General features: G+C 41.0%; 1 protein-coding gene across 8 annotated transcripts in view; it reads right to left on the bottom strand.

Annotated features, from left to right (window-relative positions):
- The window catches only part of NR1H2 (nuclear receptor subfamily 1 group H member 2), a 39,713-nt gene extending 25,936 nt beyond the window's left edge, over positions 1-13,777 (bottom strand). For 4 of the 8 annotated variants that reach the window (XR_015696456.1, XR_015696455.1, XR_001313476.2 and 1 more), the window contains exons 1-8: positions 13,616-13,772; positions 11,123-12,204; positions 10,823-10,951; positions 9,015-9,284; positions 7,648-7,889; positions 5,350-5,529; positions 3,484-3,583; positions 1,507-1,715 (exon numbers count right to left, since the gene is read on the bottom strand). Coding sequence is in view for 5 of the 8 variants with exons in the window: in XM_087713676.1 (XP_087569802.1) it covers positions 1,507-1,715; positions 3,484-3,583; positions 5,350-5,529; positions 7,648-7,889; positions 9,015-9,284; positions 10,823-10,951; positions 11,123-11,162 (1,170 nt within the window). In the remaining 3 variants the exon portion in view is untranslated. Of the gene's footprint in view, positions 1-1,506; positions 1,716-3,483; positions 3,584-5,349; positions 5,530-7,647; positions 7,890-9,014; positions 9,285-10,822; positions 10,952-11,122; positions 12,205-13,187; positions 13,483-13,615 lie in introns of those variants that run through there. The other 4 variants (XM_014065349.2, XM_087713678.1, XM_087713677.1 and 1 more) reach the window with 4 other exon arrangements.
- Between the last annotated feature and the right edge of the window lie 945 nt (positions 13,778-14,722).

Here is a 14,722-nt window from a genome sequence, read left to right as displayed (position 1 = left end):
CAAAATTTGGATGCTTGGCTGACATATGACGGCTGCAGTGGTACCTTTTGCAACCTTCTGACAAGCAAAATCAATGGGAAGATTAGATTTGCTTAGCAATCACAATATTAACTTAACAGTTGCAATGATTCATTTAACAACTGTGACAGGAAAGGATGGTAAATTGGGAAACAATTCACTTAGCAAGTAAATTTTGCTTAGCAATGGACATTTTGAGCTGGATTTTGGTCATAAGTCAAGGAATACCTGTACCTGTAAATTGAAAGTGGTTGTTTTTTTTTACTTAATCCTGCCCATCTATCTGAAAATAGTATGTACATAGACTATGTACATACTATTCATATAGATTATTATCTATGAAAGATACATTATTTACTAAGAAGGAAGGAAGGAAAAAAGGACCCGGAAGAATTGGGAAAAGGGGAGGAAGGAGCCGTTGGCCTACTCAGGCTCTTAACACGCAGTACCTACTGAAAGCAGGACAGAATTGCACAATCCAAAAATGTTTCAGGAAGAAACTTGTCTCCACACCCTACCATTCCCAGTCTAGCTACAGGAAACTATTAGTAGGACTGGAGGCAATATTTCTAAAGATTTCCATCTTTGTGGTTGCAGGGTAGTGACATCCCTGGATAAAGAAAGAAAGCCTTTTTTCTGTTCGATAAGAGTGGAGGTTGATGAAGTTTTCAATTTCAGAGCTGAAATAAATCTATTGGAGACCTACCACACTTATTTTTTTATTATTTTAAATTATAAGAAAACCATGCCAAAAATGCAGACACCTTGCCACTGATTTTTGGCATTGCAATATTGGGAAATTCTTGGCAAAAAAAGAATCTCAAGGCTGAAAAAGGGCCTTTTCCCCTCTCTAAACCCAGCATGTTCAATACATTTTGTATGCTTTAAGAAGTAGTGGTTCTAATCTAGTGTACAGTTCCAGTCAACTTTGAAGGAATATGCTTAGAACTGTACTCTTACTTGCACTCTTAATATTAAAGGCTAATCTGAAGCAAACTTCCTTCGAGATTCAGAAAATGTATCCTTATGGTTTTGTGTTTTCAGTTCAGGGATTGTTCCACCCTACTGGAACAGAAAACCATCCCTCTCTCCCTTGCAAACAAAGAATTAGCACTTCCTCTGTTAATCAACTAAAGTGAAAAAGAAAATGTCTATGCAATACAGCCTTCTAGAGACTGAACTCCTATCATTCGTGCTTAGCATAAAAATAGTCAGTGGAGATGACAGGTGTAGTTCAGTGGGTGGAACAGGCTACTAATTTCCCAATCCTGTCCTAAGATTTATCAGGGACACCCAAAGTTATGTTGGCTTAAACCAGCTGTGGTGTTTGCAATCTAGTAAAATGTGCTAAACCATAAGTTTTGTCTTGGACCTTAGGCCAGGAGGAATATTATTTTTATCACTTTTCCTCCACCCAATGATGATAATCTCTCCCCTTTGTTCTATGGTTTTCTCCCTCAGCATTCACCATCTCTCCAATCCAAATACCTGTGGACGATTGAGGTGGATGTAAGAACTAAGGGCCTCAATATAGGGCTGCTGCAAAGCCTCTACCAGGCCATGGTCCTGTACATTCGGCCTGTCAGCAGAGAAGATGTTGATCGCAATGAGGAGGGCATATTCGGCATCATCCAGCTGCAACTCTCGCATGGCCCGAGAAAACTCAAATATGGGGTTGATGAATTCTACCTGAAGACCTTGTTTTGGGGGCGAGAGGATTGGGGAGGGAGAGAAACAAAACATTAGGGAACAATAGATGTCATCTAACTTTCCATGCTCAGACCTCCAAGTGTATTTCTTGTTTGTTTGTTTGGGTTTTCTATCTTACCTCGCTTCAGCTATTTTGCACTACTCAAACTTATGAGTGCTTCAAAGTTTAAATGCCTAAGATAAATTAATAGTTTGGACTGTAGATAGACCTGAAGGTTGAAAAGATTCTCCAGAAGTTGGCAATAGCAAACTGTCATATAGATGCATCCATAAAATTAAGAGCTAATTCATTATAAAGTAACTATATTTTAAAAACAGAAAACAACATGATACATTCATTAGACAGTGGTATAACCTGAGCATGGTTAGTGGCACAAAATAATGTGAAACCTTGGCAGACAAAATGCCTACCAGAATTTTCTTAAAAAGTTGGGCCGTAGCAAGTGAAATAGATTGACACAGATTTCCTAAAGAAATTCAATAATCAAAACAGCTACAAAATAAGTTTTCTCCTTAACTAACTTGTCTTGACTAGCAGTAAGATACAATTCTTCAGCTGAATTCAGGATGCTGAAAGGTTACTAATAAATAATCAAAATATCAGCATTTTGAACTAGACTTAAAAAATTAACGTACAGTACAACTAGAGCAACAAATGCTTACTAGAAAGTAACTCTGGTTATAGGCAAAAAGAAAATCAGCGAAGAACAAACACTTTTAAGCTCCTCCAATACAAGTTCCTCCAAGCTTTCTTCCAATATAGAAAAATAAATGATATAATGCGACATGTAAACAACTGTTCCTTAGCAGAGGAAGGAAGAAGGAAACTAAACTAGAGAGCCTGAACCAACACACCCTTTTCACTGCACAATAAAGATCCCAGAATCAACACTAGACACGCAGAAGATACAAAGGACAATCTGAATTGTTTCCAGATATTTAAGTCTTGCCTCATAGATTCACCTCTGCAAAAGGATGATTAGAAACAAATGTAAACTCTTGTCAAATGTGATAGCTCAGTAATCTTTTCACCCTTTTCAATTTGAGATGTGAAACAAGAGATCGGGAGAAATTAACCAGAAATACATCACTGGTCTACCCTTGATTTATCCCTTATTAGTATCCTCAAATATATTTTTGAAAAATAGAATCTATCTCCACCTGGGTAAGAACTTTAAACAAAACACATATTGTAAAAATACAAATTATATATTTCTAAACAAAATAGTGATTCTGCTTACATTGAGATTTACTCAAAATATATAGATTTGACTGCAAGAATCTTCTCGAATGGAGAATGAACCAATATTCACATATGCTGCATTCTCAATTTCTCCATTTTTTATCTAATGAGAGTCATAATGTGTCAAGAATCCAAATGCCAGAAATGTAACTGTAACAGATTTTGCTTTCTGTGTATATATGGGAATAGACTCTCTTCTTTAAACAGAGATAAACCATCCTGGACAATTTAATAAAGCACATAAAACTAAAACCTCTCTGTGTGAAGTTTTATCAAATGTGAGATTTATGACTATTTATACCGTCAAGAGAATCTTCTCAAATCTGGTTCTTCTCGTATGTGTTTATATCACAATTCTCATCACTCACAGCCAGCTGATTCTTCTTAGGTGGGCCAGGAATTTTGGGGGGAAGTAGCCTCTACCATTTCATACCCATTTTTTATTTTTCCCCCTCTTTCTGTCTGCAGATTTCTTCCCTGCACCATTTCATCATAATTCACTTTTCACTCACCTGCACGATGAAAGTCATCCTTGCTGTAAGTAAAATCTTTAAGAAATGTAATGCACTGAGTCTCATGATTATAGCGCCGGGCTGTCTCTAATAACATGATCTAAGAAGACAAGCAAGTGTTAAAGAACAGATATTACCCTTCTTTAAAAAACTATATAAAATGAAATATGTTGATACTGTTTATGATATATACTTAAATAAGACAATACTGTTAAGTGCGGATAACCAATTAAGTAAAATGCTTGTTATATTAAAATGGAACTTGATGATATATGCTGCATATAGAAACTAGAAATAACAAATAGAAAATGAAATGATAAAGTTGGTATACTTTTTCCTGAAAGGGCAAAAAATGATTTTGTTTATTTTTAAGAAAAAATTAAACTCAAGATTGAAATAGAGGAAGAAAACGTGGGGCCGAAATTTAGAATGATAATGTGTTGTAAAATTAATTATGTATAAGAGATAATGTAAAAAAGGGGGGAAACCCGGACAACACTTTGTTTGTAAAGAGGTTTTAAAATTTGTAACAAAAAATAAAAAACTGCATATAGGAAAAAAAATATATAACATTCATGGTGTGTGATTAGGTAGGTAACTTTATATGCCACTTATTATCTGGAAAGCTAAACTCTCCTTCCTTTTCTTTGCTTAAAAGAAATTATATCCTTTCCCATTCTGAGGCCCAAAAAAGCAGAAGCAACACACAATGCAGTACACATTGCAATACAGTAAAAGAAGTGTAACAGCAAGTATTGTAAGTAAATACCCGCTCTGTATTCATAGAAAACATTTTAAAGTACAGCCCAATTCTCACAGACAACAGCCTTTGTACCTGGACTATAAAATTGCAGATCTATGTTTTAAAATTCTATTTGAAATACCCTGAATAGAGAAATTATTGTTATTTCACTTTAGGGTCTGGAGGTAATGCTCTTTGTGAGTATGTCTGTGTAAATTTTTTTTGGTGCATCATATATTGTTAATAATAGGATCATTTATAGTAAAGGAATTCATTTGCCCAGCTGATCTAATATTGTGTCTATCAATGTTACTCAACCGTATCATCTTGAAGATATGGACTTCATCTCCCCAAATGGCTGACTGGGGAATTCTGGGAGTTGAAGTCTACACATCTTCAAGCTGCTAAAACATGGAAAAACATGGTCTATAAGGTTATAAGGTTATAAGGTTTATTGTATTTATATGCCGCCCTATTCCCGGAGGGACTCAGGGCGGCTAACAAATCCAAGGGGGGGGGGGAGAGGTAAACAAGAAGGAAATACAACAGGTACAAGAGAATTTAAAAAGACAATCAACAGTCACACGATTCGACAGGGGAAGGGAACTCGTCAACCCCAGGCCTGCTGGCACAGCCAGGTTTTAACGGCTTTGCGGAAAGCCTGGAGAGAGGTGAGAGTCCGAATCTCTGCGTGGAGTTCGTTCCAAAGGGCCGGAGCAGCCACAGAGAAGGCCATCCTCCAGGTAGTAGCCAGATGACATTGGCCAGTAGATGGAACCCGCCGGAGGCCTAATCAGTGGGATCTAATGGGCCTTTGGGAGGTAATTGGCAGCAGGCGGTCTCTCAAGTACCCAGGTCCAATACCATGAAGGTCTATACCAATGATTGCAAAAACTCCTTTGGCGGAAAATCTTTTTCATCATTTGCTATCTGGTCCTCTTATATTGGAAATATTACTTATTAATTTTGTTTGTGCAAAACATGTGCTATGCCAGATTTCGTGGAGTAATTACTACAGGGTGTAGGATCTTTGGCTACACAGATATTTCCAGGACAACAGCCCTAGCCAATATAAGATTTTTAGCTCTTATAGCTATGGAGGCAAAAGAAAGCTCCTTGCTCACCTCAATGGTAGAAGCCTTTAGCAGTGCTATTTGGTCTTCCCGTGAGAGCTGCAGGAAGCCGGGTACTTGCTTGGCAAAGTCTACGATCTCTTGCACTGAGATGATGGCTAATTCTGTAAAATGGGCAAAGCGCTGCTGGCGAGCCTCCCGGCTGTTGGGGTCGCTGCTCATTGGCCAGGGCTGGGAAGTAATGGGAAAAATAAAGAGATAAGGGACAAAATAAAAAAGGGAATGAGGTTGGTCCAGTACATTTTATGGCTTATCCAGATTAACAGAGTTGGAAGGGACCTTGGAGGACTTTTCTAGTCCGAGGAAACCCTATATCAGCAATGGCAAGCCTTTTTTGGCTCGCGTGAAATAAGGGAGGGGGGCAGGGGCATCGTGTGCGGGCGTGCCGCACCCATAATGCAATGCGTACCCCCCCTCCAGTACGCATGAGAGGCGTTTTCCATTTTTCCATGCTTTTTTCGCCTTTCCCAGGCTCCAGACGCTTTATAGGACCTGGGGAAGGCGAAAACAGCCCCCCCCCCCTTTCAGGCCCTCCGGAGGCTTCAGGGACCTTCAGGAGGCTTCCCTGAAGCCTCCAAAGGGCAAAAAACAACCCTACAAGCAAACCGGAAGTCACTTCCGGTTTGCTCGGAGGGTCGGTTTAAGTCCTCCGGAGGCTTCAGGGACTTTCAGAAGGCTTCCCGAAGCCTCCGGAGGGCTAAAACCGACCCTCCGAGCAAACCAGAAGTGACTTCCGGTTTGCTTGTAGGATTGTTTTTAGTCCTCCGGAGGCTTCAGGGAAGCCCCCTTGTTAAGTTCAATGGGTGGCAATGACGGAGGCGAGACAATGACTCAAGTAACAAGGCTTTATTACACACAGCTAACACAACAGCAATTCCAGAACCAACAAGCATAGAACAGTTCCCGCTTGACAGCTATTTATAAGCCAGCTGTCCGCGGGGCAGCCAATCACTGCTCAGTAACTCTTTGAACCAACACCAGGCACGGGCATGGTTCCTGGCACAACTAGCACAGGGGCTCTGAGGTGATTTCTTCCTTGAGCGCTCTGCTCCGCCACCTGCTGTCTTGTGGCGGTTAATGCCAGCCTCATTGGTGTCGGACAAAGGATTTTCGTCCACCTCTCTCTGATGAATAGGCACAGTCTTAGTAGATGGTAATACGGAGGGCGCTGCGGCTTGAAACCTCTCAATCTCAGCAGAGGACTCGTTGGACATTTCAGAGGCACGAGCCTCGTCTAACGCCAATTGAAGGCTAAGCTCTGAACGGGCTAACAATTGGCGACAAAGCCTCAAATCAGTCACACCGCACATGAATTGTTCAAGTAGGGATTCATCTAGATTAGGAAAGTCGCAGTGCAACGCCGCAGCCCTGAGGCCAGCCATATACTGGTTCACAGACTCCCCCCCCCCCTTTCTGCAGCCTTTGTCGGAATGCATAGCGCCTAGCTATGCGCGATGGAGCAGGGGTGTAATGGTTTTGCAGTCTTGCCAGCAGGGTCTCCCATGATAGAGATTGGACAGGTTGTGGCGCAGCCAAAGTCCTGGCTGTTCCAAACATTTTGTGCCCACAAGCATTCAGAAATTGGGCTCTCTTCCTCTCCCTAGGCAAGTTAATCAGATTGTTTGCCTCGAGGAAACACTCGAAACACTCAATGTAAGCCTCCCAGGACTCTGAGCCTGGCACAAATGGTGCAAAGTTGTTTGAATTAGCCATCCTGAAAAGAACGTGTTCTGAGGAGATTGCCTCAATGATTAGCTGAATAACCTCGTGTAAAAAAAAAATCGTTCTTACATGACCTAGCTCTTCCTATGCCTCAACCGATCCCATCTTCGTCGCCAAATGTTAAGTTCGATGGGTGGCAATGACAGAGGCAAGACAGTGACTCAAGTAACAAGGCTTTATTACACACAGCTAACTCAACAGCAACTCCAGAACCAACAAGCATAGAACAGTTCCCACTTGACAGCTATTTATAAGCGAGCTGTCCGCGGGGCAACCAATCACTGCTCAGTAACTCTCCCGCTCTCGCCGCGCACCTTGCGTGCCATAGGTTTGCCAACTCAGCCCTATATCATTTCAGACAAATGGTTGTCTAATCTCTTTTTATAATCATGGAAATTACAGTCCAACTTACCCAGAAAGCATTAGGATAAGAAAGCTGTTCTAGAAAGTCATTAAAACTATTGCCTGCCTTTGCCATAGGCCCTCGCCTTAGAACTAGTCAGGACTCTCTCTCAACACACACACACACACACACACACACACACACACACACACACACACGCTTACTGTGACTTTGGGCTGATCACTAAAGCTCCTCTTGTTACACTGCTGTTGGGCCGCCACCAACTGTTGGATCATGCCCTCCTGCTGTGGGGTAAGAGGAACCGGCTCAGGCTGAGATAAAGCAGGATCACAGAGCAATGGAGGTACTCGAAGTACTTCGCCTCCATCTCTCTCCCCAGCTGGAACCCCATCACTCTCGTGCTTAGAGATTTTCTTCTTGCGGATTTGCTCTTCTGAAAGGACACCTGGAGACAGAGAGGGAGTCTGGCATGAAATGGAAAGATCTCAAAAGTTCAACAGAGAATTCCAGATGCACTTACCGTGTTTCCCCAAAAATAAGACAAGAGCCTTATTTTCTTTTGACTCCCCAAATAAGCGCTTGGCCTTATTTTTGGGGAGGTCTTATTATTTTTGAGGTGCAGGAGGCAGTGAGTGTGGTCACTTCCTGGCTGCTGCTGTGTTGCAATATTTTTAGGGAGAGCTTATTTTTGGGGGAGGACTTATTTTAGCGCATGCACTCAAAAGCCCAATTGGGGTTATTATCTAAGTAGTTCTTATTTTCGGGGAAACAGGGTTGCATTTTAAAGAACCATCTTTCTCAACTGTGGGATGCACTGCCCAGAAAGATTTATTTTCTCCCTCATTATTGTTTTCCGTCAGAGTACAATCCAATCCATCTTATTGACTCAAAACTTTGCACTTTCAGCATTTTCTTTTCTTTTTGATGTTTGTAACTTGAGGGTTTTCTTCCTGATAAGGATCATTCGGCCTATCAAATGTGGGCAGTACTTCGACTCCCATCATTTCTCACTATTGGCTATTTTGGCTTAGTCTTCAGCGCCATCTAGTGGGCTACAGATTTCTCATTTCTGCACCAATGTTTGTCAGCTTTAAAGGACGTAGATTTTAATTTCCAGAATTCCCTAGCTAGGTTAGTGGATGAATTCTGGGAGTTGAAGTCCGCCCATCTTAAAGTTGCTCAGGTTGAGAAACACTGTCCTAGAGCATTCAAGCTTTAAAAGGTCTATGAAGCATTTAGAATTCTGGAAGTTAATTTGGCATAGGCAAAACATCTCCTTTCTGTCTTCTTTTCCAACTTTTTTATTCCATTAGAATGATCCCTGCTAGTCTGCTGCTTCTCTGTTTTATTTTCCAAGACAGTTCAATCCCTTACAAGCTGAAACCACCCACTATTTATTTTTTTTAAGAATTGTCCCTAGGGCCCCTAGGACACCGGGGCCCAGCGCCACTCTTGGAAATCATGATGATGGAGGCAATGGATTTGCTCTGCACCAGGACAGTTCCCATTCCTAGCTGGGCCCTGATAAGTAACCTCAACTGGTTGTAGTGGCTAAGATCCCATTACTCACATTCTTCCCGCATGCCTGCTTGTCGGCATTTTTTCAACCGGCATTCCTGGCACTTCCGGCGCATGTACATGTCCATGTGGCACTGGCCACTGCCTTTGCAGGTATACTGAGCTCCTTTGATGAGGCTGCGCCGGAAGAAGCCCTTACAACCCTCACAACTCAGGACATTATAGTGAAAACCCGAGGCCTTGTCCCCACATACGCTGCAGACTTCGTCCCCCAACATCTTGGGGGCAGGTCCCTTTTTGCGTTTGCGGGCTGGCTCCTCAGCTGCAGAGGAAGAGACAGAAAACCAAAGATAATTATTTTAAGAGAAATAGGGGCGTCTCCCCCACCACCCCAACTTCTTAATTGCCAAGCGTTAATTTCAATGTTTTTAAAGTGCTCACATGCCTGGCTATTGTAAAAAGAGCGCATTGGGTTTATTCTTATCCCCTCTATCATCATCAGTGGCCAATCATTTGGAAGCATTTAACAAAAATAAGCAACCAGGAGTCATAATGGAACATATAAGACTGATAGGGAAGGGATTGCATTTTATTGTGGTTAGTGTTAAGCAGTGATTTTCAAACTTGGCAACTTTAAGATGTGTGGACTTCAACTCCCAGAATTCCCTCGTCAGCATAGTTCCTTTAATATCCCATTAGACAGGCAAACTCAATCACTCCTCTTAACCATTTAACTCCTCTTTTTCAAGCAGTAGCTAGATACAAAGTCAGACTGTTCATGAAAACATGAACTTTTGCCATGGATCCTTTTATTTAGTTACTTGGTACTAAACTAGACAATCTTTGAAAACACTTGTTCAGTTCTCCTAGGCTTTTATATCATGTTGCAAGTGTTTTGATGGTATTTAGTGGTTTGCGGCTTCCATATTCCTGTGAAAATATGTGGTTATTATCTGCTTCTTTCAGTTCCTGAAAGTCTTGAGTGCAATCTTTGTAGCAGCTCTGTATGTTGCCACATATGAATTATAATTTGTAATGAGGCAATAATGGCAAAGTTAGAAATTATAGTAACTGAACCAATTAAATAACCAATTTAATTTAGTATTAATCAAATTTCATTTTTGACAAAAAGAATTAATTTTGAGAATGATGCCTCAATGTGAAAAGAGTTTGTCCTTTTGTGCCACCCATACCAGTATAGTTGCTTAGTCATTTCCATTGGATGGAGGAACAACTGGTCAGGTCAGGCTACATAAGCACATTATCCCTAAAATAAAATAAAATTCACTGGAATCTGGCTTATTATTTCATACAAACTAGTCATTTTCTTCAAATTTTCATACTGAAAAACAACATGGAAACATTTAAAATGTAACAACACATGGACTTTTGCTCCAAATCCTTACTACACCTGTACGGGCAGTCCTCAATTTATGACTGGTCGCTTGGGAAATGTTTGAAGCTCCGACGGACCTTCCCCCGCCTAATCACATGGCCATACTTCAGATGCTCAGCAATCAGGTCACATTTAAAACTGTTTACAGTGTCTTGCACTCATGCGACCACATTTTATGTTTTTTGCCAAAAATTCTCATTTAATTTCAGTTTTCAGCAAAACCGGGCCCATGGTGAAACATTGCTTCGCTTAATGACTACGGCAATCACTTAAGGGTTGGTGCAAAAAAGGTTGTAAAATTAGGTCGGTCATGTGGGCGACCTGATTTATGATCATCACAAGTTAAAACTGTGATGGGCATGCTTATAACAGTCGTAATTCAGAACTACCCATAATAATAATTTCCTCAATAATATTCCTCTTTCTAATACACTTCAGATTGATGAATTGGTTATTTTGCTCACCAGTGCTGTGCGTAGAACTTTCGCCATCATCTGTGCAAATTACTTCAATTTTCACTGTGTTCTGAGACTCTGCCTTTGCCACTGACCATTCATTTTTGATCTGTGAAGTGGGCTCCCCACAGTCTGTTTCTTTGAAGGAGAAGGAAGGAGAAGAAGGTGGAAGAAGAAGGAAGTGGAAGAAGGTGGTGGTAGTGGTGGTGGTGGAGACGAGGAGGAGAAGAAGAAGATGATTATTAAACTCTGAAAAGCTTATCTTACTTGTTCAGCAATGGGCCATCAGGTAGATTTTATTAAGCTTACCTTGTGATAACTGAGGTTCATCGGTGCCTGTTTTGGCCATCTCAGGGCATGAGCCACAGCAGCATTATATAGCTGGCTTTGGAATCAGACGACAAAACAGTTCTGTGGAGCTCAACTTCCTCAGTCCTCTTTCATTTCCTCGGGAAAGACAAAAATCCTACCATTCTGTCTTGTCCTGGGAGAAGTACTTTACCTCAAAAGTTGTGCTCTCCTGCCTGATAGGAAAAAGAGTCCATATGCACCCAGGTGCACTCTCAACCAATTCTCCCAACAACATAGGGAAACTATTGTCACGTGGATCAAAAATAACTACTTTCTGAAACAGAATTAAAAAGACAAGCCAGATTTACTGAGGACAGATCATCAAGCTTTTATCCATGATGGCTCCATGGAATATCCATATTTGGAGAAGCACATCAGCAGATTCTAGATGCTGGCAGTAATAGTATAAATAAGTTGTTTCTTCATACTCTGCTTGTGATAAGGCCCTTTTAGAAATACATTACTAGATTGCCTTTGCTCTTAATTTAGCACGTCTTCTTCAACACCAATGATGAGGAAACTGTGTACTTTCAACTAAAAACCTCAGCAAGTAAGCAAATCACAAGCAAGGAATGTTTGCCTTTTCCACTGAATAGGAAACAAATGATGTAGAGATGGGGGAGGCGGAGAGGGATGGTGAATATCAAACAGAAAAAGGGGAGAGAGAAAAAACTTCCACCTACATGTAACTCTTACTAAGTTGAGTAAGATTCACAAGATATAACTATTAATAGACTTTTCCCCACAAATACACAAAAATGAAAAAGTTCCCTATCTTCATCCTATATCAACAGCTTCTTTTCCAAAACTGTTACTCACCCTCATATAGTTATTTGCTCTACATCAAACATTCCATGAAAACTTTATCCAAGGTCTGGAAGTTGTCCTTAAATTCTGTCCCACCTTTCTCTCCCCCCTCAATATGAAAAGATATTCAGCTAATATACAACCATATAGCAGGACTTATGGAGGTGGCACAGCAGCAGTTATTAGGAAGGAGGTACAGGTGACCAAATTACTGTCTGAAGGTAAAATGTAGCCTGAAAGAAGAAGAAAAAGAAGATATCAGCAAATTCCCTTATTGTACACCATAATATATGATTATGTGAAGGGCATAAGGCAGTTTGATTCACTAATACTTAGTTTTCAGAATGTTGATAAGGGTTTCCTCTTATATGTTCAGCAGTATTAAAATAAAAAATGAGTAATCTGTGGCTCAGAGCCACATACAGAACCTAAAACCATTTTTTTTGGCAACCTCAGATCTCAATTATATTACTGAATTTTGTTTTCCTGCTCTTTCCTGAGATTTGAAACCCATAAAAAATATTATTAAAGTCTAAAAAAAGTTAAACAACATTTTTAACCGCTAAAAATAACAACAATCTTCTCATTCCAAAGTCCTCCCTGCAAAAAGCCAGAAAAAGAGTCCAGGGATAACTTAAGATGTTTAAAATTCTGGACAGCTGTCACAAAGAAATTTGAGAAAACGAGTTCACGCAGAAAAAAAACATAAAAATCTTTGTATATCAAATTAATGTATTTATTATATTGTTACCCTATCTTTGTGACAAACACGAATGTAATCATACATCAATCAAATAAATCTTTTTTAAAAAAAAAACAAATTACGATTCCTGTTGTAAATGCTCTTTTAAAAACTGAAATTTTCAGGGATTCCTTCTTTAAATCCAAAGGCAATTGAAACACAGGTATTCATAGCTACGATGCCCAGAATTCTCATCTTAACATACAATAGTCTCTGAATGAAAGCTGATGTAAAAGTTGTAATAGTTGTGTAACTTTCAAAAAAAGATGTGAAATTAAAATCGGAGACCTCCGGGTTTCTAACTTAGTCTATTTTGTAAAGGTTTTTCTTCTCCAATAACTTCTCAAAGCAAACTTCTAGGGAGGCCTGGCATTCCTCCAATCTAATGATCTGCCACTTATTGGAAACTGACGTCTCCTCCCACTTGCTAATTGCACTAGCAAACGGTAACTTTGGAAGGATTCGGTTTCACACCTCTTCGCTCGCTCCTGATCCTCTCCCAAATTCAGTGCCAGGGTTTCAATTTCCCAAGTTCTCTGCTTCCCAACCTCCTCAACGAGTCGGAGGCGTAATCTGGGAATCTCCTCCCTGCTCAAAAGCTCCCAAACCTTTTCGACACCGTTCCAGCCGAGCTCAGAAAACCTTCCCTGACCACACGGGATTTACCCCCGAGAAAACCAATACGGGACGACGGAGTTAACGGGATGCAAGCAGCTGGGATCTCTACCCGTCCGCTCAACCAGGGAAGAGCGGGGGAAGTGCAGCTTTTACTTCCCAGATTTGTCCGAGACGCTGCGACGTAAGGAACCGGGAGTCCAGCCACTATCATTCCCATCCTCGCCCGGGTGGGTATCAAAGCGATTTCCCTCTGCCGCCTACAATACTTCGAGACCACTCTTTACCTTCTGCTCTCTCGGAGTCCCACCACTTGCCTAAGCCAGTGAAAACACTTCTTTCGCATACAGAAGCAAGGCGCTTCCGGGAACCCTGGGCAGGCGTCACTTCCTTTCCAACGTGGGAAACCACCCCTTTTCTGGAGGGCGCGTCGGCCTCTTCTTCGTCGGGTCTGCGTTTTGCACCGCACTGCTAGCGCACTGTGTCGTGGGGGTTGCACAACACCGAGCGTGGGTGGACCCGGGAAGCAGACGAGCTCTTTGTGCTTCCAGGGGAAAAGGGGAAAGCAAAAAAAAAGGAGTTGTGCAATTCAGACTCCATTTAGCCACATCACAAGATACTGATTTGGCAGCCGCGTTTATTATCCACTTTGCTGAGTGGCAAGTGCGTGGATTTCACATGAGATTCATGAAGCAGCTTCACTGGTGATAGTTCGCTCTTCAGCCACGGGGTGTACTTTTTTTTCCCCAGAATTTTTTTTTTTTTTTGTTCTCTTACCTAGCATTTTAAGTATACATTCACATAATTGTTATTTTTCTTTACATTTATCATTCTTATACATTTATTATTTCATTTAATAGGTTATAATATACAGTTTGGGTTGCTTTATTTACCATCCCTTCCTCCTGTTGTAACACCACCTTATTTTCCTTTTCTTTTCTCCCTCCCTCCCTTCTTTACTTCCTTCCTCCTATCCTTCCCCTTCCTTCTTCCCTTTCTCCTACTGCTACTCTTTCTCTTCCCCTTCTACCCTCTCTTCTTCTCTTCCTTTCCCTTCCATCCTCCTCTCCTCACCTCTTTCTCCTTTCCAGCCACAGGGTGCATTTTTTGTAGAGTCTCTAGATTGCATTTGCACAACTTCACACACAAGAGTAGTGCCATTAATTTGGTAACTTCTTATAAATTAAAGTTATATAAGATGCTTTATAGATAGCATTTACCTGGATTGCTGGGTTAGCCAAAATATTCAAAAAATTCTAGCAAATGTTGGAAATGTGACCAGAAATCTGGCACATACCTGTGGTGGACTTGTGCTAAAGAAAGGGGGGGAAGGGGGGGCAAAAATACACATGTGGCTAGAAAAGATATCAGGAAAACATGTAGAACTTAAATCT

Source organism: Thamnophis sirtalis, unplaced genomic scaffold, assembly GCF_051295495.1.
Source record: "Thamnophis sirtalis isolate CommonGarterSnake01/CBP01778 unplaced genomic scaffold, rThaSir2_p1.2 scaffold_4, whole genome shotgun sequence".
Classification (NCBI taxonomy): domain Eukaryota; kingdom Metazoa; phylum Chordata; class Lepidosauria; order Squamata; family Natricidae; genus Thamnophis; species Thamnophis sirtalis.
The sequence above is the reverse complement of the archived record's forward strand: the minus strand, read 5'-3'. Positions and strand labels throughout refer to the sequence as shown.